At 58.7% G+C, this 24,236-nt stretch overlaps 1 protein-coding gene and 1 long non-coding RNA gene across 5 annotated transcripts in view; one reads left to right on the top strand and one right to left on the bottom strand.

The window, feature by feature from the left end:
- The window catches only part of LOC143267019 (uncharacterized), a 19,363-nt gene extending 13,975 nt beyond the window's left edge, over nucleotides 1–5,388 (bottom strand). Inside the window, exon 1 of the long non-coding RNA XR_013041914.1 lies at nucleotides 5,098–5,388. This is a non-coding gene — a long non-coding RNA (uncharacterized LOC143267019). The remainder of the gene's footprint in view (nucleotides 1–5,097) is intronic.
- Adam11 (ADAM metallopeptidase domain 11) lies at nucleotides 4,794–23,625 on the top strand. Of its 4 annotated transcripts, XM_015995298.3 has the most exons (27): nucleotides 4,794–4,921; nucleotides 5,387–5,571; nucleotides 12,817–12,893; nucleotides 13,055–13,121; nucleotides 14,301–14,386; nucleotides 14,480–14,555; nucleotides 14,951–15,017; nucleotides 15,082–15,149; nucleotides 15,564–15,638; nucleotides 15,717–15,788; nucleotides 15,929–16,095; nucleotides 16,489–16,573; nucleotides 16,678–16,768; nucleotides 16,890–16,941; nucleotides 17,371–17,470; nucleotides 17,565–17,636; nucleotides 17,783–17,875; nucleotides 18,200–18,280; nucleotides 18,794–18,844; nucleotides 18,942–19,005; nucleotides 19,264–19,363; nucleotides 19,528–19,647; nucleotides 19,731–19,899; nucleotides 20,047–20,161; nucleotides 20,246–20,336; nucleotides 20,997–21,014; nucleotides 21,511–23,625. In XM_015995298.3, exons 1-27 carry the CDS (start codon nucleotides 4,858–4,860, stop codon nucleotides 21,524–21,526), a joined length of 2,322 nt encoding a protein of 773 aa, XP_015850784.1. In that variant the 5' UTR covers nucleotides 4,794–4,857; the 3' UTR covers nucleotides 21,527–23,625. The 4 variants fall into 4 exon arrangements, with proteins under 4 accessions (XP_015850784.1, XP_006970644.1, XP_076399564.1 ...); XM_006970582.4 differs by lacking the exon at nucleotides 21,511–23,625 and having other exon boundaries at nucleotides 20,997–21,486; XM_076543449.1 differs by lacking the exon at nucleotides 4,794–4,921 and having other exon boundaries at nucleotides 5,430–5,571; nucleotides 15,082–15,145.
- Nucleotides 23,626–24,236: the final 611 nt, after the last annotated feature.

Here is a 24,236-nt window from a genome sequence, read left to right on the forward strand (position 1 = left end):
AAGGCCAGCCTGGTCTACATAGTGAGTTTCAGGACAGCCAGAGATACACAGTGAGATCCTATCTCAAAAAATTAAAAAAAAAAGAAAAGAAAGAAAGAAAAAAGAAAAGAAAAGAAAAGAAAGAAAGAAACTAGGGGTGTGGATGAGATGGTTTCTGAGTCCTTCCCCGTGGTAAAATACCTTGACCTCATCAAAGCTCACGTTTGGCCGTCCTACCTAGGAATCCACCCTCAAAACAAGGCCTGCCCCCCTTTGCCTTTTGTTCTTTGTTTGTTTGTTTGTTTTTTGGTTTTTCGAGACAGGGTTTCTCCGTGTAGTTTTGGTGCCTGTCCTGGATCTCCCTCTGTAGACCAGGCTGGCCTCGAACTCACAAAGATCTGCCTGCCTCTGCCTCCCGAGTGCTGGGATTAAAGGTGTGCGCCACCACCGCCTGGTGTCTTTTGTTCTTGAGTTGCTCTGTCACTCGATGTAGCCAGCTAGATTCAAGTCCCACACCGTCACCCTCTCCACCTTCCTGGCCTGTTTAATTCACCCACCTGCCTCCACCTCCACTCCTAAATCTCTGCCGTCCCTCCTCCACCCCCTATCCAGCCTTGTGAGGTCCTAGTCTTCTCGCCAGGGGGAGGGCAGCCTCTGTGGCTGTCTCCTATTGTTCCCTGGGGTTGTTCCTAGAGACTCTTGCACATGCTGGGCTGTTGCTGTCTGTGAGCCGTTATGAACTTGGCAGCTACATAGACCTAAGTTCGAGCCCAAACCTTGCTTCATAACTCCATAAGCTTTAAAAAATGAAGGTGGTGGTAGTTGCCGTCCACCAGGAAATGGCAAGCATCAAACTGTACATATGTGAGGTGCTTGGCACATTGTCTCAGCAGACTGGCGTGAACTCCCTCCCGGTGGTGTGCTCTCCCTCCACACATGTAGCCTGGCTTAGTCCCATAGTTCTTGTTCTACAGCCTTTGTCCTTGTCTATAGTCTAAGTCATGGGTGAACAGCTGAGGACAGAGCTCGGTCCTTAGAGTGTGTGCCTAGCAGGCACCAAACCATGGGTTCCAGCTCCAGCACTGTATAATCCAGGAGTGATGGTATACACCAGTAATTCCAGCCTTCAGAAGGTGGAGGTTCGGGGTCACCCTCAGCTACATAGCAAGTTTGAGGCCAGCCAAGGAGATTTGAGATGAGACTGTCTCAAAATAAAACATGTAATAATAGTAATAATAATAATAATAATAATAATAATAATAATAATAATAAAGTGGATGACACTGCTAAGGGGCCCTCTTGAAGCTAAGTCTCCAGTCTCCACGAAGATCTCTATGGGAAAGAGAAGGGGCCCTTGGGCCCTTGAGACAGACTTCTGTGTCCCACAAGTCCCTCAAAGGCCGGTGTGCCAGGGATCCTGGGACCCAGGTAGAGCTTCCTTTTCCCTGGGCAAGGCCCGGGAGCTGCAGAGTTTCCTGGAGGACCACTCGAATGAGTGACAGCAGGTGTGGGAAGTTTGGGGAGCTACTCAAAGGGGAAGAGCATCTGCCCTGGGCTGGGTCTGAGATGAAGCAAGAGCCACAGCACTTCCTTGCCCCAAACCCGCAGAATCATGCCACCCAAGCCGTATGCGCAGAGAGATCCCTGAGGCTTGCAAGCCTTTGGACCATGGGTGCTTAACAGGGTCCAAAGAGCTGGCTCCTCCGCACCTTTATTGCCGGCTCAGTTGGTGGAACCTCAGCAGAGCGTGGGCCTCTGGAAATGCGTGAGGTTCAGCACCGTGGCTCCCTCTCTGCAGCCTGTGAGCCAGGCCTGGAGGCCCGAAGGGTCAGATATGCAATAAATGAGGGAGCCAGGGTTGGGACCCAGTCTAGAGCCTCAAGACCTTTTTGTTTAAGACAGGGTCTCACTATGCCGCTTTGGATGGCCTGGAGCTTGCGTGTAGTGATCCAGCTGACTAAAGGCGTCACCATGCCTGGCTCCAATAATATTTTTGTCTGTTTGTTTGAGACAAGGTCTCACTATGTAGCCCTGTGACGCTGGCCTTGAACTCACAGTATTTAAATAAATTAATTAAGTCTCAAGGCCTGTTTGTATCCACTTCTCCATTCATTCTGTCCCCTGGACAGACTGGGGACCAGGCCTGAGTAGCTCTACCAACAGCAGTCCCTGTCCCTGACGCGCCCAGGACAACCTCCGATACCTGAAGTTTCCAAAGCAAGATCTGGGCCCTTCACCCACCCAGCTTGGCCCTTTAGTAGGAAAACTTGAGGAGAGAATTGGCCTAAGGACAGAAAGAACTACGAGGAGGAGGAGCCCAGGCCCCCTGGTGTGGGGTTCCTGAGGGAGGGTAGAGCTCTCCCTCTGATGAAGGGAAATGGAACCCTAAGTATAGAAAAGGTACTAGCCAGGGAGACCCCGTGGCTGGGCAGCAGTTGAAGCGGCAGGCCATAGCGGTGGTGTCGGGGTAGGGATTGCCATAGGCAACTCTAAGAGGGGCCCAGGCAATCCCCTACCCACAGGGAAGACGGCCACTTCTATCAGGAGCCCGTCTAATGAGGGAGACAGTCCCTCTTCTTCTGAAGTTCCCAACAGGAGGGCCACCAGTTTGAAGACAGAAATAACTCCTGACCCATGGAGGGTGGGGGCAGGAGAGCCAGGCCAGCTTGGCTGGCCAGGCACCTTGTAGTGGAGCTGAAAGGGTTCAAGATGGGTGGCGGACCCTTGCCTTGGGAAGTGAGATGTAGTCATAGGACAGTCAAGACATTCACCTGGGTCCACACAGAGCCAGGAACTGGGGGTCAAGGAGTCATATAATTGAACCCAAACTGGCTTAGGGAGCCACCAGAAAAAAAAAAATGTTGCTCAGGGCCAGGAAAGTCTCCCCAGAAGCAAAGATATCACAGTCAGAAACCGCAGTGGTTCAAGTCCTGGACCTTGGATTCAGACTCCCATGGGGTCCTAGATGTGTGGAGAGACCCAGATTCCAGCCTCACGGTCCTCCACTGTGAAAAAGACCCACCTAACCTGTCTGATGGCATACCTCGTCAGGGCTTGCCAATGTACCATGTTACCCGACACAGCGACACAGCGTGGTGGGGTGGATGGTCACGCTGAGGTCTGGAATGCCAAGTGGCTTAGAAGTTTAGGAATCGGATGTACCAGTCCCCTCTGAACCTACAGAGAGGCAGAGGTGGAGACAGGCTTAACCAGTGAGGAATGGGACCCTGGCCTGTGACACACACCTCTCATTAGCAGCTGGGGGACTTAGAGTTCTGTAAAATGGGGAGCACAATCTTGCCATGCCGGGAAGGACCCTCATCCCAGAAGCCCCTTCACCCAAGCATCCTGGAGGTTTTCAGGATGTTTCCAGAGTGAAGAAAGGATTTGCTCAGCTTTGCTGAGCATCTGGGGCTGGAATGGCAGGTGGTTGGGGAGGGGGAAGTCACCTCGTTCCCAGCATTGATGTCAGTGCCTCCTGGGAAATCGCCTTCTCACCTCTCCTGGGCCTAAAATAGAGCTGGGGGTGGGGGGGTGCTGTCACAAGCTAGAGGCAGCTCCCCAGTCCCCAGCAGAGGCCCCGAGGGAGCAGAGGACCCAGGAAGGGGTTCCCTGCCTCGGCTCTTGTTCCTTGGTGACCTGTGGTTCTCAAGTATTGGTATAAAAATGCTGTGCTCTTGGGAGATCAGGATGGGACCTAGCAGCGGCCACACAACCATACCTACTCAGTCCCCAGGCCAGGCATTACTAATCAGAGCCAGGGACCAGTGTCATGCCCCACATACTCCTGGGATCTCAGTCAGGTATGGAGTTTTTAGGACCCCTCCGAGAGGTTGGAGATCTCAGCCCCTCACATTGCATCTGCCTTGCCCAAGAAGCCCAAGAACTGGGTTGAAAGGTTCAACCGGGTCATCTAAGGCTTGGGGACACAGCCGAGAAGGTGGGTCACCAGTATTTTACAGACAGGGCAGCCTATTCTGACCAGAGACATACATCTGAGGGCTCCAGGTAACTTCTGCTCCTTGAATAAGATTTGGCCATGGAAGACAAATGGAGCATGTGGCCTTATATCATCGACCTGGGTAGTTTGTGTTTTGTTTAGGGGGAAGGATGCCCTCACCTGAGGAACTCGGGACCTCTTTGTCAAGAGGTGGCAGCCTAGGACACAGATTTAGACAGTGTGTGTGGGAGGGCTGCAGGGACCACCCCTGCTATGGGTGATCTAGGGGTCCCGGAGGAGGCACTGAGGTGCGTGTGTGTTCAACAGGACCTCTGTCCCCTACGCCACCATACCCTACCTTCCCAAGTGTCACAGCCTTCTGTCAGTAGAGGCGTTGGGTTTGGGGTACCCCATTCAAGCGTGCTAAGTCCTAGAGGTGTGCCAGGACCATCAGCCACTCGCCGCACCCAGTTCCCCAGATGGGACATCACTGAATCCGCGACCCTTTTCACCCTGCCAACCTCCACCTGCCAATCTACGGGTTGCAGATCTTTAAGCGAAGGGATGGCTGCGGAGGGGTCGCAGGATGGGGTGCACCTGCCGAGGGAGTGCCCGGAAGAGGGGTCCCGGGGCGGTGCCCCTTTTGTCCTACCGCAGCGGTGGCCCGGGCCCCGACTGGGGGGCGGGGGGCGGGACCAAAGCTCACGTGCTCGCCGCTCGCCTCTTAACCCGGCCCTGCATCCCCGCCGGGATGGCCGCGGCCAGAGCGCGCTGAGCCCCGCACCACCCACCCGCGACCCCCGCCCGGCCCGTGCGCCCGCTCCGCTCGCCGCCGCCGGCGCTACCCGCCCCCGCCCTCCTCCCTCCCTCCTTCCCTCCCTCCCTCCCCGCGCCGCTCGCAGCCGCAGCCCCCGGACCCGGAGGATTATGAGCGAACCATGAGGCGGCTGCGGCGCTGGGCGATCGCGGCTCTCCTGCTGCTGCCGCTGCTCCCCCCGCCCGGTGAGTGACCCTGGCCGCCTGGCCCCTGCCTCCGCGCCCCTGGCCGGCCCCGCGCCCTGGGCTTTTGCGGCGGTTTTCTGCTGCAGCCACATTTTCCTGCAGCGCTCCGGGTGACAGCGGGTCCCGAGCGCGGGAGGGTAGGGGAGCGGGAGAGGAGGAAAGGCGCTTCCACCCACCTGTCCGGATCTGGCTGGCCCTACCGCTACCATCTCCCTGAAGCTGGCCGGCGGACTCTGCAGGTCTCTGCGGGTTTGGGGGGGGGGGCAGTCGTGACTGATGGGCAGAATGAAGCTCTCGGCCCCCTCCCCGTGGGGCTCTTCCCTCCGCAAGGCAGCCAGATCCTCCCACCCGTATGCTCACTGGCTCCAAGGGCCGCGACCGTGTGGGGGCTGGGGCGTGCCCCCCATCCCAAGTCTCCTGCCCCATGGAGGGCATCTGCCTGCAGCTATGGCCTTGTCTCCTTAGGTCTTGGGGCCCTGGGTCCCAGCGAAGCTCTGCATTGGAGGAGCTCAGCCCAGATGGGGAGCCCAGAGAGCCCAGAGGGCCCCGAGGTCACAGAGCCCAGCCGGCTGGTAAGGGAGAGCTCCGGGGGAGAGGTCCGAAAGCCGCAAGTGGACACCAGGGTCCGCCAGGATCCACCCAGGGGGACGGTGAGTGGGGCTGGGTGGTGGAGTCAGGGGGCTGGCGGAGGCCTCGCAGTCCGCCAGGTAGCCAGGGTTCGGTGCCACCACCCGCTGAGGCTGCAGCTCCTGCAGCCTCCCTATGCCGGCAACGGGCCATCAGGTGGGGCTGGAGCCCACGAGTGGGGACACTGGGACTCTCCAGCTCCAGGCCCCTCCTGTCACTGTGGAAACCCCCTGCCCCGTACACTGGCACGCTCAGGTTTCAGTTAGCTTGGGGGTCATCCTTCAAACAGAATCAGTGGTTCTGTCTAAAACAGGACTTGGGGGCAGGGCAGCACCATGCAGCTAAGCGCCCAGTCAGGCATTCATGCTCCTAAAGTCCCACCAAAGCCACCCTCAGTGGACTTTCTTGGAACAGTGTAATGTTTACTCCTGCCTCAGTTTCCCATTGTGCACACCCAGACTTATTCTTCTTGTCCTAGCTGAAGGTGGGACCATGCAAAAATGATCTGAGGCCCAGAATGCATCTGCAAACGCCAGCTCTACCTGTGCCCTATCCCTTTCAAGCTACTGGGCCCCTGCCTCCCAGAGGAAGGTTAGGAATGAAGGAGATTAAGTGCAATTAATAATTAATTAACATCATGTGAATAATAATCACCCAGATGGAATATTCATTCAGCATGCCTTAGCTCTCCAGGAGCTTGAAGCTGAAAGTTAGCCAGGCCAGCAGGGCCCGCAGAGGGCTGTGCAAGAAACAGGAGGTGTGGGGAGATTCAGGAGAGGGGCAGACCCAGGTCTGAGAAGTCTGGGCAGCTGGGAGTGGTGGGAGGGAAATTCGGCTGGGCAGAGGGAGGAGGGGAACGGATGAGACTGGCGTCTGGCCCTGCCTAATGTACTTGGTTAAAAGCCCTTAAGGAGGGGAGCGGGGGGGGGGGGGGTGATGCAGGGGGGGGTAGTTGAGAAATGGAGTGGAGCAGGAAGGAGCATGCATAATAGATGGGCCATCACTCAGGGCTGTGGAGGAGGAGAGGGGAGGGGAGGGGGCTAATGGTCCTGAGCTGGCAGCTGCTGGAGGGGTAGGGGTGGGGTGGAGGCCAACTTCAGTGCCCACTCTGGCACCCAGGGAGGCAGCTGAATGAGCCTTAGGGATGTCCCAGACCCAGGGGTAGGGTGTCCTGGTTGCTGTTTGGTTCCTATTGGTGCTTTCTATGAACTGAGCGCTCCACAGTGGACTTGACCCTGCCTGGCCGCTGGGACTCTGGCTTGAGCTGTACAGGATGTACAAATATAGGGGGGTCAAGGTATAGTTGGGAAGCACAGAGATGAAAAGTGGGTGCTCCGGCTGGCGGGGGGGGGGGGCTGTGCCTTCAGCTAGTTCTTGCTAGGACAGCAGGCCTGGGCAGTGGGGGGAGAGGGGAAGTGCCGTGGGGCTGGGCTGAGTTCTTTGGATGTTCTTCTGCTGGGTGAGTGGGTTGGCATGTGTGTGAAGCTGGGTCTACGCAACTGACTGAATCCAACACATAAGAAGTGGCCGAGGTGTGGGGGTGGAGAGTTCTGTGGATCTGGGGTAGTGGTCGTCTCCGGTGAACGTTTCTCTAGGCCTGAGGCCCTTTAGGGACCTCATGCATCCTCCCCAGGGGAATTGCTTGGGGCCCTGGCATCTCCATCCCTCAGTTTCCAAAGGCTAGAAACCTGTTCAGGTGGGTAAAGGGGAGGTAAAAGCCAAGGCCATGGGCTACTTTGAGTTAGGCACTCCACTGAGAGCTGCGTGCACATTACATTGTTTAGTAGGCAGATACTTCTGTCTGCCCCTCTCTGCAGATGAGCCAGCTCAGACTGACAGAGGCTGGCCCAAAGTTGATGGAGTTTAAACTGGGGATAGGAGCAGTGTTCTCCAAGTCCAGGGCACTGCCCATTGGGCTATTCTGCCTCTAGGAGTTTCTGAATTGGGGGCTGAGGGGCAACATCTCCAATTCTCCCAGAGCCAGAAGGATGAAAGGACAGAGGACACATGCATGTCCAAGAAGTCCCCTGGCTGAACCAGGTCCTGGTAACCCCCTTACACACACACACGCACACGCACACGCACACGCACACGCACTCATGCGTACACACACTGCTTCCCAGGGTCAGAAGTTCAGGACTGATAGGGCCAGGACTCAATAGGAGGTACCCTGCCTCTGCCCAGACCCTTTCCCAGGGGTCACTGCGCTGCAGCTGGGCCTCATTTGGTGTCGTCCCTGGTGATGCAGGAGGATATAGGTATTGAGATATACCGCTCTGGCTGGCGGCTGGTCATGTCCCCTTTCTGAAGAGCTTCATTGTCTTGACTCCTAATGATAACCTGAGTCTCAGCCCTCCTGAGGTGTCAGCAGTGAGGAAGTGCTTCACGTGCTGGGGTCCCCCTGGCTTGGTGGAGGGCAGGGTTGGGACGTAAATTAGACCCCACATGTCACCATCACACCTTGCTGGGGCAGACCTCAGCTGTGGGATGTCTGGGTTGGTTAGTATTCATCGGACTCCAGAAGCCAGGGCCTCTGTTCCCATTTCCCAGATTCGGCTCGCTCTGCTGGGGCTCTCAATACCTCACTCATTTCTCTTTTTGGGAGGAAGATTGGGCCAGAGTGTCCTGGAGAGCTCCAGAAAGCCGTGGTCTCAGGGAGCCTGCTGCTGGGGGTGCGGGGAGGGGCAGACAAGAGGACCGTGGTGTTCATTGCGTTGGTTGTTCACTGCATGAGTGCGTCTGGGCAGAGTAAGCCAACTGACTGAATCCAGCGGCCCATGGAGCTGCTGTGTGGATCTTGCCTGGCCCTGAGAAAACCAAACTCCTTGGGGGACCAAAGAGAAGTCAGGCTGTGGGTGGTAGCAAGCAAGGTCAGGACTCAGGGTCCCAGGCCTGCAGACAGCTCTCACCTGAGCCAGGCTGTCACTGGGAGAGCACATTCGAGAACTTCCAGAGCGGTAGTTGCTGGGCTGTTTTTGCACAGCCATCGAGGGCAAGTGAGTGAGACCCCAGTCCATGCAAGACAGACATGGGGACAGTTAGGCCATGGACGCCGGCCCCCCAGAAACAAGGCCATGCTGTGATTTGCTGCTATGGCAGAGTAGCAACACAGCCCTGTCTGGGTCTTGGGGAGCAGGGGCTCTCTGAAGGGGGTGAGCGGCTGGAAGCCAAGGACAGGGCGTCTGGGGGTTACCTGTGCAGCTCCAGGTGGGACTTTAAGAGGCACACCGTGACATCTGCAGTCCTCCCACAAGACTCTGGCCTGTGGGCCTGGCCTTACCCAAGCACCCTCCTGGCTGCCTCAAGGAGCCCAGCTGTCCGGAGTCTGTCCCCAGAGGGACTGATGACCCTGTAAGGGTGACTCTGTCCTCAAAAAATTTAGGTCAACTCCAGTCATGGGAAATGCGTGCACCTGTTCTTGTCTGTGTCCCGCTGCCCTGTTGATGAATGGAGTTTCCACCTTTGCTGGTGGCTGCTGGGGAGTTGCTGTTGGATGAGGGGGCTCCCAGAGGAGGCCCCCATCTCTCTGGCTCTTTCTCTATTTTCTGTCACCCAGCCCCACAAGGTGGTAGTGTCTCCCAGCACGGAGAGTGAAGTGACCCCACACAGGTAAATCACTCCAAGCCACACCGTTCACGTCCCGATCACAGGAGGTAAACAAAGCAAGTGTTTTACCCTCAAAGCCCCGTTCAGCTGCCAGGCTGTGGAGGTCCTCCATACCGTGATAACTGACCCTGACTGTCATGGAGTGCTGAGCTGAGCTGAGCTTCACGCCATGCTCATGGCACCCCGTTTTAACCACAGAGAAACAGAGGGTGGGGGTGAACGGCTCCTTAGGTCTGACACTGCCCATCCAGCCCGGATCACCGAATCCCTGCTGAGCAGTTGGATGGGGAGAAAGGATGGGGAGTGATAGCCCTCACTCCGGAGGACTAAAGGTCATAAAAAGGTGAATTAGTGATTGCATGTGTGTGCAACTGTGTATGTATATGTTTGTATATGTGCATCTCTGTATGTGGTGTGTATTTATGTGTGTGCACGTGTGTGTGTGTGTGTGTGTGTGTGTGTTTGTAAAATCTGAATATTTAAGCCAGGCTGTGGTGGTGCACACCTTTAATCCCAGCACTCGGGAAGTAGAGGTAGACAGATCTCTGTGAGTTCGAGGACAGCCTGGTCTACAAAGTGAATTCCAGGACAGCCAAGGACTGTTACACAGAGAAACCCTGTCTGGAAAAACCAACCAACAAAACAAACAAACAAACAAACAAACAAACCAAACTGAATACTTAGAGGATGAGAGCTGTGAGTGGCCTGAGCCTTCCGGGGACAGGCAGGTGTTGGCTCTGCAGATGAGGAGCTAGAGGAGATTGGGTTCAGAGTACTGAGGGGCGGTTCCTGGAGGTTGTGGGGAGCAGGACTCTGCAGCTCAGGTTTTCTGGGGCACCCTAGAATTCTGGTAATCTTTAGCACCCCTTCCCCACCACTGAGGTCTGAGGCAGAGGCGGTCGTCCGTCTCTGTGTCTTATAATCCGGCTGGGCCCAACACAGGGCGTGGAGAAAGTGAGAAAGGAAGGCATGGGCAGCCAGAAGCAGGTGCCTGGGAGGCAGGGAGGACCTGTCACAGGACAGAGTCGGGTGAAGGGGCACTCACCTGCCAGGTCACCACAGCTGACATGCAGACACAGCCTCTAGCCCAGAAGTGAGACTTGGCCTGGCACCTCCCCAGCATGACCCTGGGCCTGTCACCACCTGGTGTTGCTCCCTGAGGACCTGCCAGCCCGGGCAGGGTGAGATCAAATGAACAGAACACCTAAGCACCAAGGTCACCAAGAAGTAAGAGGCAAGCACAGGGCATGGGGTCATGTCCAGTCCTGAGCAGTCCTGAGCAGGGAGAGGCTGAGGTGGCCAAGGCTGTGACCTCATGTCTGGAGGCCCTAGGGACAGAGGGTAATGGGAGGAGGCAGGGCTGGGGCTGCTGCAGGGACAGTGGGCCAGCTTGGCAAAGAGAGCTGTTGACTTTAGTAGAGCACTGGCTAAAAGCTGGCCAGGGACTTGCTGGTCCTGGAACCAGCAGCCCAGTGCCTGGGATAAGGCTGGACTTGCATTATCTGGTTCTCCCTCCGAAAGTGGACTGAGCTGGGCCAGGCCAACGTGCCTTGGTGCCTGGTTTCTCAACTGTGTCCCACTGCCTTGAACAGAGCCCCCTCCTGGCCTTGGACAAAGCCCCTCCTGGCTGGTCTGTCTTCTCTGGGCTGAGCCCCATGTCCACTGGAGAAGGGTGGCGTGTCCCACAGCTGAGCCCCACTGGCTGCAGGCCATTGGAGAAATAGAACCCTACCATGTCTCACTGCTTTCCCCAGAGTGGGATCAGGATGGCCCCTGCAAAGCCAGCCTCCCAGCTCCAACGTCCACTCACCTTACCTTCATCAGATGGAGAATCTGGGGCTCGGGGAGGCTTCTGGGTCATCCCTAAGGTTGCACAGCCTAGAACAGGCTCAAGGGAAGGGGCCTGGAAAGCGACTTCTCCGAGCAGGCAGGATAGGGACAGACAGACAAGCAGGAGCTGTCCTGAGGTGGGGAGGGCAGAGACGCCCTGGCGGAGCTGAAGGAGAGGTGATCCGAACCAGGACAGGCCTAGGGGAGGGGACAACAGACTTGGCCAGGTTAAGGGCTTGGAGAGAGGGGGAGACAGCAAGACCTCACTGCCCTTGGCTCTCTATTTTGAGTCTGATCGATGCTCTAGGGGCTTAGGGTGGAGTTTGGAACCTCAGACAGCCTGGGGTGGGGTGAGTCCGTGTCCTTGGGGCTCACAGGTCGGCCTTTGGAGGGCCTGGCCCTTTGGCTTCTCCTTGCCTGCATTCCCAGAGCTAGCTTCCCATGGCTCTGGGACGACTTCCATCTCTTGCCACCTTTCTAGAAGGAAGGCCCTGGAAATCTATTCCTGTGGTTGAATATCAGCTTCCCCCTGGCTCTTCCTTTTCTGTCTCAGTATGGAGCTAAGGCTGACCTGGAACTATGAAGCCAACGCTAGCCTCAAACTCGTGATCTTCCTGCCTCATCCTCCAAGGACTGAGATTGCAGACTGCCTCACCACACGGGGCATAACACCTTTACCGGTGGAGCTTTGTGCGCACCAGTTAGGTCTCTGTGCATTGGTTCCCGGCTGTCAGGAAGGACAGGAGCAGCTGTCCCACGGGGTTGCTGGAGAGATCAAATATGGCCGTGCTCAGGAAGAGTTCAGACCAATGCCTGGGATCTGGAGGTCCACCCTCCTAAACAGACGGGGTAGGAGGCAGACTCCAACCCTGAATTCGGCCTGCAGACCTTTCCAAAGTGTTGTGGAAGACCAAAGCCAAGTTGCCAGCTTGGGGTGGGGCTTAGGCCCCCGGTGGGTCTCTAAGGTGACTGTAACTCTCAGGCCAGCTCCCCCTTCACCCGAAGCTCTGTTGCCCTCCTCTGGGAGTTGGGTGACTCTTTCCCCCCAGCCTTTGATGTCTCTTTTCCCACCCCCACACGCCAAGCAGCTGGGCACCCAGGCAGAGAGGGCAGCCATCTTGCTCAGGCCTAGTCCATTGCCATGGCAACCTGGAGCCTCCCAGCCCCACTGCATAATGCCCCTTTGAAAAATTTATCAGGAAAACTTCCGCGTTTAAAAATTAACTGTGGGATTGAAATATTAAAGATGAGCTGCTTTGGGCAGGCAGAGGGCAGTGGGTTGGAGCTGTGGGAGGTCTACCCTCCTCTCAGGGTGCTGGTGCCTGCCCTTGCCCCAGTGGTCAATTCCCGCCTGTTCCACGTGTCTGAAAACCCAAGTCCTCCTGTGTAGATTGGGGTTGGGGACTGCTTCCCTTCCCCTGCCCACCCATGAGCCAGGGACCCTTCTGCCTTTCCGTGGAATGTCTGGGGGCTCCCTTTTGTTCCCATGAAGTTGGGGTGGCCCTATCAACAGCTCTGAGAGCCTAGCATGAGGCCATGGGCAGGTTAGGCTGACCCCTCTGTCCCCGATTCTCAAGGAGACTAACCCAGAAAGTAGCCCGAGGACAGAGGATGCCCAGGACCTGGGTGGAGGGTGGGCTGTGGCCAAGGTTGAACAGCTATCCTCAGGGAAGGAACGGGGTCTCAGAGGACAAGGACCCCAGAGAGGGGTCTCCTCAGCTTCTGGAGCTTGGCTGCCCCTCTCCAGGTTCCTCTGTGCCCCCCCCCGCCCCCCCCGTCCCCCCCCCCCCCCCGACTCCAGGCTGATTCCTCTCTGCCCTTCCCCACACCAGCCCGTGCACCTGGCCCAGGTGAGTTTCGTCATCCCAGCCTTCAACTCAAACTTCACTCTGGACCTGGAGCTAAATCAGTGAGTGTAGCCTGGAGCCAGAGGGTGGGCTGTGGGCCATGGGCCGCGGGCCGCGGGGCTTGGCTGGCTGGGGGCACTGTGGGACTTGGATCCTTAGCTGGGGTGGGAGCTAAGCAGGACCTGGCCTCACCAAGTGACCCTTCCTCCTCCTGCTGTCTCAGCCATCTCCTGTCGTCGCAGTACGTGGAACGCCACTTCAGCCGAGAGGGGGCCACCCAGCACAGCACTGTGAGTGACCTTGGATCAAGTGGGCAGAGGTGTTTGTTCCATGGTCAAAGATGCAGGGGTGAGGCTGGAGGTGTGGGTCAGCGGTAGCTGGCCACACATGTGGAGGCTTTGATCCTCAGAACCCCAGCACAGAGAAATGGGGACGACAGGGAGGTGGCTGGTGGAGGTATGTCAAGGACACACTCCACATGGCCTGGTGTCAAGGGACCTCCCATCCTTCCCACCTTAGAGGCTCTGGGGACCAACAGGAAGGGCAGGGTGGGTGGTGTGGGTCCCTGAGCCTCCCTCCTTCAGACTGAGGCCTGACTTTCCCCAGCCTCTTCCCTTGCATGGAGGTATAACAGGACCCTCACTGTGTCACATTAGCGATATCCCCAGAATCCTCTGGGAGGAAGCTTTGGAAGAGATGACCACCCCTCCCTTGTTTGAGTTCTAGGGACTAAACCCAGGGCCTTGCACATCCTGGGCAGGAGCTCCACCCCCCCACCCCACCCCACCCCACCCCCTACCCCCCCCCCCAGCAGCAGATCAAAATGCCTCCTCTTGCCCTGGGAGTCCCAGATGCCTGCCACACTAGGGTCCCAGCCCTGGAGGCCCTGGAGCCTGAACAAAGATGAATGAGTGTCTATAAATAGCTCCCCCCCCCCCAGCCTGTTCTGGAACTAGAGCACAAGTAATTCCGCAGGAAGCGGAGTTGGGAGAGGCGGGTGCTGCTGGTCCCCTCTGACCTATGAGCCAGGTCAGGAGAACCCATGCTGTCACAGTCCCTCAGCTGCAGACCACATGTGACTGTGAGCTTGCGCACGAGGTGGGGTGTGTGTGTGTGCATCCACAGCAGGTGCTGGTAACTGACACATTGTATGTGGTGTGCTCAGAACAGGGCCTGGGGGGTGGCAGGTACTATGTCCGATCCATCTGTTGGTCTCAAAGGAGTCTGGGATCCCTCACCAGCCCCAACAAATAGCCAGGAGCTGCTGTGTGGCCCAATGTCCTCATTTTAGGGGGTAGATGAAGCTGACCCAGAAAGTGTGAGGAGCGTGTTCACGGTGACAGAGGAATCAGAAGACCCACCGGTTTAGAGTGCCTGGTATTCGGAGGGCTGCGGCCCCTGCATTGCCGCCGCCGCCGCCGCCTCCATGCTTGGGCAGGGTGTCTTACTCACAGCCCTCTGTTCCACAGGGGGCTGGAGACCACTGCTACTACCACGGGAAACTCCGGGGCAACCCACAGTCTTTTGCCGCGCTGTCCACTTGCCAGGGGCTGCAGTGAGTGTGGGGAGCGCTGGGCAGCAGGGGGGGCCTCTGCCTGGCCCAGGATGGTGAGGAACCATCCTGCCACATGTCTGCCTCTCTCCACAGCGGGGTCTTCTCTGATGGGAACCTGACTTACATCATAGAGCCCAAAGAGATGGCTGGGCCCTGGGGCCCCCCACAGGTAAGCAAGGCCCGCGCAGGCCTTTCTGCCCTGATGGTCATGCTGTGACTCCCCCCAACAGCGATGGTACCTCCTCCCCTCCTGCAGCAACCTCAGCCTCACTGCCCTGGGTGACCCCAGCTTTGGTTCCTGCCTTCTGTGCCCCCATCTCCAATGTCCCCTCTGTCCCCCAAGTGACCTCTCACTGGGCTCCAGTGTCCTTTGCCCCTGTCTCTCAGGGCGCCCCCAGGTCTTGACCCTGGAATCTGAGCATCTGGGAGATCAGATCCGACATGGGAGCTCTGGCCAGTGCGGGGTCACCCCGGGGTGGGGTGGGGGAAGGGCTGGAGCTTCCTCCAATCTGGGCCCAGAGCAGACCTGGTTGGCTCCCCAAGAACTAATTCCCCTCATTGCAGGGACCCCTTCCCCACCTCATTTACCGGACCCCTCTCCTCCCAGCCCCCCTCGGATGCAGGGAACCAGGTAAGGGAGGGGGAAGCGGGTGGGGCTGGACAGCTGGGCCCCTCTTACCTTCTGCTCCCCACAGGTTGCCTGTTTGCTGGCCCAGCCCAGTCTGCTCCTCCCACCCGGCCCAGGCTGAGGAGGAAAAGGCAGGTACGGGGCCCACACAGTCTCGGGCTGCAGAGACCTTAGACTGTGGTCCAGGGCAGGTCATCCCCACCCATGGTTGGGCAAGAGAGAGCTCAGAGTGATGAGGTCAGGAGCCAGGGAACTACCTCCTGGAAGGGCCCCTCAATTCCTCCCTAACAATGGTGTCTACACAGGTCCCCATTTTGGGGCCCTCAGACACTGGTGTCTACACAGGTCCCCATTTTGGGGCCCTCAGACACTGTGTGTCCTCTGCTCTCATTTCCAGGCTGGGAGGGGTGGCACTTTCTGCCAGATGGGGGGCTGGCACCATCCCTGACTGGACACCAGAATGTCCCCTCCCCACATGTCTGCCCATGGGTTGGCCGTGAGCCCAGACATAGAGGGGACTCTGATTCCAAGTGCCTACCCGCCCTCCAGGTCCGCAGGGGCCACCCCACGGTGCACAGCGAGACCAAGTATGTAGAGTTGATTGTGATCAACGACCACCAGCTGGTAAGTGCCCAGGCTGAGGGGGGCCCTGGGCGGAGGGGCCCCCGGGAGCCTTACCTTCTTCGCCGCCTCTCTCGGCAGTTTGAGCAGATGCGCCAGTCAGTGGTCCTCACCAGCAACTTCGCCAAGTCCGTCGTGAACCTGGCGGATGTGGTGAGCAGCAGGCCCTCTCCCCCTCTCCTTCCCCACCACACATCCAGGCATCCGGGGGTCACTGTCAGTCACTGGCACCCCCATTTCTTGGGAATATAGATCGCACCTCCCTCCAGCTCCCCTCCTCTCTCTGGGCCCAGATATACAAGGAACAGCTCAACACAAGAATTGTGCTGGTTGCCATGGAAACATGGGCAGATGGGGACAAGATCCAGGTGCAGGATGACCTGCTGGAGACCCTGGCCCGGCTTATGGTCTACCGGCGGGAGGGTCTCCCTGAGCCCAGTGATGCCACCCACCTCTTCTCGTGAGTCCCCACACGACGCCCCGCCAGTTTTTGCTGGCTGCTGCCTCTTACTGCCAGGAGCCCTTTCCGGAGCGGGCATCTGCGGGTGGGCCTCACCTTGCACCTGCCACCTGCTCCCAGCCACCTGCCAGCTGGGTGTCCTCTGCACCTGAGGTTGCACAGGGGACGTACTCTTTGCCTTTCCCTTGCCAGACTGCCCATCATCCCTACCTCAGCGACCCAGTACCCTAGTGAGGGACAAACGCGATTCGAGGCCCTCAGACCTCTGGTTTGGCTTATGGGTGAATGGACCCAAACAGGAGAGGGGCTAGCCTGAGGTCACCAGGCTGATGTGAAGGGCTGGAATCCACTGCTGCTTCTGCGGAGTCACCCTGAACGCTGTCTCCCTTCCAGGGGTAGAACCTTCCAGAGCACCAGCAGTGGGGTGGCCTACGTGGGGGGCATCTGCTCACTGTCCCGGGGTGGAGGTGTGAATGAGGTGAGCAGGAGGGGCATGGCTGGGGGGCCACGGGGGCAGCGCCCTAAGACACAGTGGCTGTTGGAAGGGTGTAGACATCCTGTGCTCCGTCTCCCCCACCCTAGTACGGCAACATGGGCGCTATGGCCGTGACCCTGGCCCAGACGCTAGGGCAGAACTTGGGCATGATGTGGAACAAACACCGGAGCTCGGCAGGTACCGACCCTGAAGCCCACAGCCATCTCAGACCCACCCAGCACCTCAAGAGATGAATAAGGGGTCAGTGTTGGGGGTACCCCCTCTACCCTATCTCATGTGCTCCTAAATTGCCTCATAGGGGACTGCAAATGTCCAGACATCTGGCTGGGCTGCATCATGGAGGACACTGGGTGAGTTCCGATAGATAGACTTGGGGAAGGGCTTGGGGTAGCACTGGCAGTCTGGATAGGTGGCTTCAAAAGGCCCAGCTCACGGGAGCACTCAGGATTCCGAGAATACCACCCGTTATCTACAAACAGCGCAGGGAGGCTAGGACACCCAAATTGGCTAGACTGCAGCGCGCTCTCTGGCCACTGGGAGGCGCCCGAGCCTCGTGCGAGGCGCCGTCCCTCCCGAGCGTTCCAACTCTGGGCTCTTTGTCCCGAGGTTCAGTGAAGTGATCGCAAGTGACGTCCTCCACCCATTCCTAGATGGGCATGGGGGATTGACTGTCGTGCAGTCACTGGGCAGTTCCCCAGCCTCCTCGTAGTGGTAACCAAGGCCCCCGAGGGAGGGCTGGAGGGCTGCCCCAGCAGCACAGTCCCTTAACGCCTGCCCAGGTTCTACCTGCCGCGCAAGTTCTCGCGCTGCAGCATCGACGAATACAACCAGTTTCTGCAGGAGGGAGGCGGGAGCTGCCTGTTCAACAAGCCCCTCAAGGTACCAGCGTGGAGAACCGGGAAGCAGGCGAGGGGAGGCGGGGGGGGGGGGCGCAGGGTCCCAGCCAGGCTCCCGGCATTCCCTCCCCCTCCAGCTCCTGGACCCTCCTGAGTGCGGGAATGGCTTCGTGGAGGCGGGGGAGGAGTGCGACTGCGGCTCGGTGCAGGTGAGCGAGCTGTCCGGGTGGTCTCCGGTGTGGGCCCGGGCTCTAGGAAGGAGTGAGGAGGGTCGAGGCGGGAGTGGGGAGGACCGAGTCGGGAGGATCGAGGATAAGGGCTTGCCCTCCGTTCCGCTTCTCCCCGCCACTCTCAGGAGTGCAGCCGGGCGGGTGGCAACTGCTGCAAGAAATGCACCCTGACCCACGACGCCATGTGCAGCGATGGGCTCTGCTGTCGCCGCTGCAAGGTGAGAAAGATCAAGCGAGCGCGGGAGGGAGGGCGGGGCCAGGAGCAAAGAGATGATTGGATGCCCTGGACAAGAGGCGGGAGGGAGGAGGAGCCAAGCATCGTGTGGGCGGGGCCTGTCCCAAAGGCAGCGTCAATGGGGCGGGTGAGGTTGGGGGTTAGAGTTGGAGGCCGGGGAGTTACCCTTAGATGTTGAGGGCGCAGAGGGACAGGAAATAAGAAACTGGGCTTGGGACCCAGGTTCCAGGAGGACAGTAGGATAACCCTGGGTGGGGGGCAGCGGCGAGATATTTATCCTTTCCGGAAACATGCATGCTTTTCCTAGTATGAGCCGCGAGGTGTCTCCTGCCGAGAAGCGGTGAATGAGTGTGACATCGCAGAGACCTGTACCGGCGACTCAAGCCAGGTCTGCCAACCCGCTGCCCTTCCTGTGGAGGCTCAAGCAAGCCAGCCAGCCCCCCCTTCCCCTCTCGATCTGAAGGGCTGACCACTCTCCGCCCCTCTCTGCTTAGCAGGGGCCACACCGCCGCTAACCAGCCTCAGCTTCTTTTTTTCTCTGAGAAAGGGGTCCTTCGAGCCGAAGCCCTCTGTTCCTTCAGTCATTAAACAAGCATTTGTAGTCAGGCTGGTACTCCTACAGCCTAGCGCCCGTGTCTAGTGTATGCTAGGCATCTGGTGGGTAGTAACATTGGTTAATTAGATCTCAGGCCTCCAGGGTAATGGGTGCAAGAAACTGAGGAAGCCCAGAAAAGCATAGGCGTTTACCATTCAAATCCTCAGAGCCAAATGGGCCCCTGTCCCTGATGGGGAAGAGTCATGTACACGAGAATTTGGGCAGAATTTGCTTCCTACGGTCTTTCCCCCCGGTACCTCAGCTCAGGCCTGGGCTACTCTGCTCAGCCAGCCCCTCTCTCTACAGTGTCCTCCTAACCTGCACAAGCTGGATGGTTACTACTGTGATCACGAGCAGGTATGGGGGTGGGGGGTCCTCCCCTCTGAACGCTGTGCAGTCTTCTCTCCGCTCTGACCCTCCAGTGTCTTCATGCTTTGTCTGCTCTGGGTCTTAGGGCCGTTGCTATGGAGGCCGCTGTAAAACCCGGGACCGGCAGTGTCAAGCCCTTTGGGGCCATGGTGAGTCCTGCTGGGTACGGGGACGGAGACTGGGGAGAACTTAGAACTGAGAGCCACGCTGGGACTGCTTCTGGTTGGACATGCCCTGCACTGATGTGTGGCTTCTGAGGACCTTGGGCATCAAGCCCAGGGATCAGGCAGAGTGTTGGAGGTGTAGCTCTAGCGGAGACCGAGGAGCTCGTGGGGGTGATGCTCTCTATCTATCTATCTATCTATCTATCTATCTATCTATCTATCTATCTATCTATCTACCTCTAGCGGCTGCAGATCGTTTCTGCTACGAGAAGCTGAATGTGGAGGGGACAGAGCGTGGGAACTGTGGGCGCAAGGGATCTGGCTGGGTCCAGTGCAGTAAGCAGTGAGTAGGCTTCTCTCCGTTGGGCATCCCGGCTCTGGGAGTCTGCAGGGGTGGAGGCAGCAGGCTCCAGGAAGAGCCTGTGAGGCCCAGAGGAGAGGGGACACAGGTGGAGTACTTGGGTCTGAGGCGAAATTTGGGCTCATTGTCCCCCTGTGCCCCAACAGGGATGTGCTCTGTGGCTTCCTCCTCTGCGTTAACATCTCTGGAGCCCCTCGGCTAGGGGACCTGGGGGCGGACATCAGCAGTGTCACTTTCTACCACCAGGGCAAGGAGCTGGACTGCAGGTGTTGTCTGGGACCACGGCTGGGGTGGGGACTGGGGTGGGGGCTGGGGACAGGGATCGAGGCTGGCTATCCCGTCTCTCCAGGGGAGGTCACGTGCAGCTGGCTGACGGCTCCGACCTGAGCTACGTAGAGGACGGCACGGCCTGTGGACCCAACATGCTGTGCCTAGATCACCGCTGCCTGCCGGCCTCCGCCTTCAACTTCAGCACCTGCCCGGGCAGCGGGGAACGCCGCATCTGCTCCCACCACGGGGTGGGTGTCTGATGGCCAGCGGGTAGCGCGCCGGAGGAGGAGGCTCACACAGGGGCGCGCTCACTCAGGGGCGCGGGGGTAGCGCTCCGGAGGAGGCTCACAGGGGCGCAGCCTCGCTTACCTGTGCTGGTCCCACCTCACCCACAGGTTTGCAGCAATGAAGGGAAGTGCATTTGCCAGCCAGACTGGACGGGCAAAGACTGCAGTATCCACAACCCCCTGCCCACGTCCCCGCCCACCGGGGAGACCGAGAGATACAAAGGTGAGGCTGCAGCTGGCCGGCGTGGCCTGTGTCGCCCCTTTCCCGTGCCTGTCCCTGCCAACCAAGCCCTGCCCTCCTCCCCAGGTCCCAGCGGTACCAACATCATCATTGGCTCCATCGCCGGGGCTGTCCTGGTCGCAGCCATCGTCCTGGGCGGCACGGGCTGGGGATTTAAGTAAGAGACACATGCTCCCTAGATCCATCCCCTCCGGGTGCTAGCTTGGGGGTTCGGCACCCCAGGCTGTTGGAGCCTAATGGCTTCCCTGACAGGTTAGCTCACCCAGAACTCACACCTCACTGGTTCGAGTCAGCCCACAGGTTCTAGTCTGAACGTTTACAGCAATTACCTGCTCATATTTAAACACCAGATGTTACAGTTACCTCCACTGTAGTTGGCTGAAGGCTGGGCTTAGTTGGCTTAGTGCGTCCCAGCACTGCCAGGGGAGGGGTGGGTAGGGCCTGTCTGAGGGATGTGTGTGTGTGTGTGTGTGTGTGTGTGTGTGTGTGTGTGTTCACCCCCCTCCCCCCAGTCCACATCCAGCCCATGAGCTCCAGGTCATTGCAGTTAGGGTCTGTTCTGGACACCATACTGGGCACTTGAAGAGCCCTGAGGCCCAAGGTCACGGGTGACTTAGTGACAGAGCTGGGGCTTGAACCCTCCACCAATCTGAAGTAGATCTCCATGGTCCATTTGTGGGGCAGAAGGTCTTCCTGGGATAGAAGGCCATTCCTTCAGAGAACAGGGGGTTCACACGACCCCTTTTCCTCCCTCTCCCCTCCCTCTCCCGTCTCTCTCCCTCTCTCTCTCTGCTTGTCCTCTCCTTGACTCCGGAAGAAACATCCGTCGTGGAAGGTATGACCCGACCCAGCAGGGGGCAGTGTGATGCCGGCCACGTCATCCCTCCCGCTGTCCTTGTCTCCATTTCATTCGTCGTCCCCTTGCATTCTGTTGACCTGGAGCTGGGACGATCCGATTCCCGCAGCCCCGCAGGCAGCCCGGGAAGCGAGTCCTCAGCCTGCGCTCTGGCCCTTCCTCCTGCCCACCCGCCTGTTGGGCCCTGGCCCACCTTCCGCTGTGCTTTCTGCAGCCGGGTCCCATGGCCGGGTGGGCGCTGGAACCGCGCCCCGCAGCCCCCGCCCCTAGGAGGGGGCCTCCCTCTGCGTCCTCGCCCATCTGTTTTGTCTCCATGCCACCGCTGTCCGACCTCTGCCAGACCCCCTCCTGGCCAGCCTGTGACTCGATGCCTCCAAGACCTGGGGGAGGGGGGACGGGGCGGGGCAGGCAGCTGGAGGGCTCTCCCTCAGGGCCCAGCCTCCTGTCCTCTCCTGACGCCCTCTCTCCATTCCAGGTCCGGAGGGGCCTAAAGTGCCACGCTGCTCCCTCCGAGCCTGGCACCCACCGTCTCGGCCCCGGACCGCGAGGCTGCCTCCACCCTGCCACAGAGGGAGGCACCATGCATTGTCTTCCAGGTCCAAACCCTTCGGCTCCTGTCTGCACAGGGGTCGGGGTTGGGACTGTGGCCTCATCTTTCAGACCACCTGGGTGGAGGGGCCTGGAGGGGGGCACTTCCTGCCCAGTTCCCCACCCCACCTCATGCGGCTTTGGCCTTGCACATGTCTCCCCCTCCCCCTCCCCCCCCCCCCCCCCCCCCCGTGAATGTAGCTCCCATCGTCACAGACTGCCACAGCTCAGGTTGGGGCCTGGAGTGGCGCCTGGTGGGGACAGGTAGCCACCAGTGGACAAGGCTGGCTGGCCCCTCTTCAGAACCAGGCAGCTGGAACCAGGGTGGTAGCTCTCTGGGACCTCATGGGAAGGAGCTGATCTTACACGGTTTTTTCTTTTCTTTTCTTTATTTCTTTTTTAAGTGAATCTTAACTAATGAATGTAACCTTGGGTGGCTGGGGCCAGGGGGCAGTTGTAGGGAAGTTTTGACACTTACTGGCGGGCCTGGAAGGCCTGTGGCCTTGAGACCTCCCAGATCTCTCTCTGGAAGGCCCACACTGGAACCCAGCAGAGGCTGAGCAGCCCTGTGTGGCCCCGCCTCCACCCAGCTTAGAAGAAATCAGAGTGCTGATTCAAACCAAAGCTGCCTGTCCCGTGCCCACTGCCTAGCTCATGGGGGCCGTGACCCTCTGCCCCAGACTGTCTTCCACTCCAAGCCAAGCGTTCTGTCCCTGCCAGGGTGCATGCATTTGGGGGTATAGAAAATATAGTCCCTAAAATAAAATGGCACCTCTCCCCTTTCAAGAAGGGTGATTCTGGGGCTGTCTCAGGGTTCAAGTGCCCCCTGATGTGGCCTGGCTGTTCCAGAGCAAGCTACCTTCCCAGGGAGGACTCTAGGTAGGGAGAGCCAGGGGAGACCCCAGGGTTAGTGCCTATGATATGTAAGAGACACCAGGAAAGGGGAAGCCTCATGGTAGAGTACAGGCTACTAGGGAAGTCCTCAAGCCCCCCTCACCCCCCCCCCATCAAAACTCTATTCATCATCCTCATTCTGGGGCTGAGTAGTACGTTTACAGATGTTCCTCTGTCTGCCCTCCTCTGGTCCTCGCTACAGCCCAGCCCGAGAGCTGGGCCAAGGCTGGCAGAGCTGCGCGGCCCTCCCACACAGTCTGTTGTGGCCTGCCTTCAGGACCCTATGTGGGACAGATGAGCTCTGGCCCCTTGCCCTTAAAGCCAGCTGGCTGGGCAGGATGGAGCAGGCTCCCTTATGGATGAAAGCCACAAATGAAAGGAACCCCCTTCTTGGGGACACCCCACTCAGGCTAAGCAGTGGCTCTGGATACCCCAGGGCCAGAGAGTTCCCCCATTGTGTTCGACCTGATGTCTCTCTGAGGAACGCTCATGGGGGAAAATGGCTTCCTTTTATTTAAAGCACCCCAGCGGCACCCTGGAGCCTAGGACCCCATTGGCAGCCTTTGGGATGGCCAGATGGTGTCGACTTCAGTGGGGTCCTCAGCACTGAGCCCCAGCTGGCACTATCCCAGTGACAGGAAGACAGACTCGGCCACCAGTCCCACTAGCTGAGGACAGGGGAAAGGCTGGAGTTTCGCCCTGTTGCTAGAGTTCCTTGAGACTTCTGTTAGGAGTCACACCTGCACACGGGTGGCAGTGCCCCTGGGCACAGACGTGTGGATCTATGCCTCTGCACCACCGTGAAGGCCTCTGCATACAAGGGCAGGACCAACTGTGTCCACGTGTCCTCGGTGGGAACACGAACACAAGACTTCCCGTGACCAGTTCACCCCGGTCCCCGACTTTCCGCATCTCCTGCCCCACCCCAGCAGTGCCGGCCTGGCAGCACCCAGGAAGGAATGGGGGGAGGGGGCTGCATTCACCTGGCCTGGACGTGGGTCCCTACACATCCTGTAAATATGTCATCTGGGCTGGGGTGGGGAGGCAGGGCCAGGGGCCCACGTTACAGATTAAAGATTACATTCTGGGCTTCCATGGAGCTCACATCAGCCCGTGTCTCTCCTCTGTCAGTGACCATTCTGAGGCAATCAATCCTCTCCACACAGACTCTGGAGTCTGACAGGGCCTCTGCAGAGGGACCCAGCACCTAGGACAGTGAGGGAAGTGAAGGAAGGGGTGTGGTTTCCCTCAGTCAGAGGAAGTCGGCAGTGGGGTGGAGGCTAGCTCCACCCTTCCTCACTGTCCCCACAACGACACTGTACCCCTCCTCCGGCTTCCAACAAGCAGCATCAGAGATGAAGGGGGGCCCAGGACACACGGACATTGGGACTTAATTCCCTAATTATTGAAGCCAGAGAAGCCGTGTGGCCTGTCTATCACTTACCATTGTCCCATTGAGCCGGGCTGGGTGACACTGGCTGAAAGGGGACCATCACTGGCCAAAAGGCCAAGGACGAACCTGGCCCCTACTACTGTGCTCCTACTCTGGAGGCAGTTAGTTTGGGGGAAGGGCGTGGAGAGCAGAGCCGCTGGAGAGCCAATCCAGTGTGAGAGAGGAGAGACTGCAGGGAGGGGCTGGGCGGTGGGGTGGGGATGGGGGGATGGGGGGCGTGGGGGGTGGTAAAGAGGGAAGGGTGGGAGAAAGTGCACCAGGCACTT

Source organism: Peromyscus maniculatus, chromosome 8 (genome assembly GCF_049852395.1).
Source record: "Peromyscus maniculatus bairdii isolate BWxNUB_F1_BW_parent chromosome 8, HU_Pman_BW_mat_3.1, whole genome shotgun sequence".
Taxonomy (NCBI): Eukaryota; Metazoa; Chordata; class Mammalia; order Rodentia; family Cricetidae; genus Peromyscus; species Peromyscus maniculatus.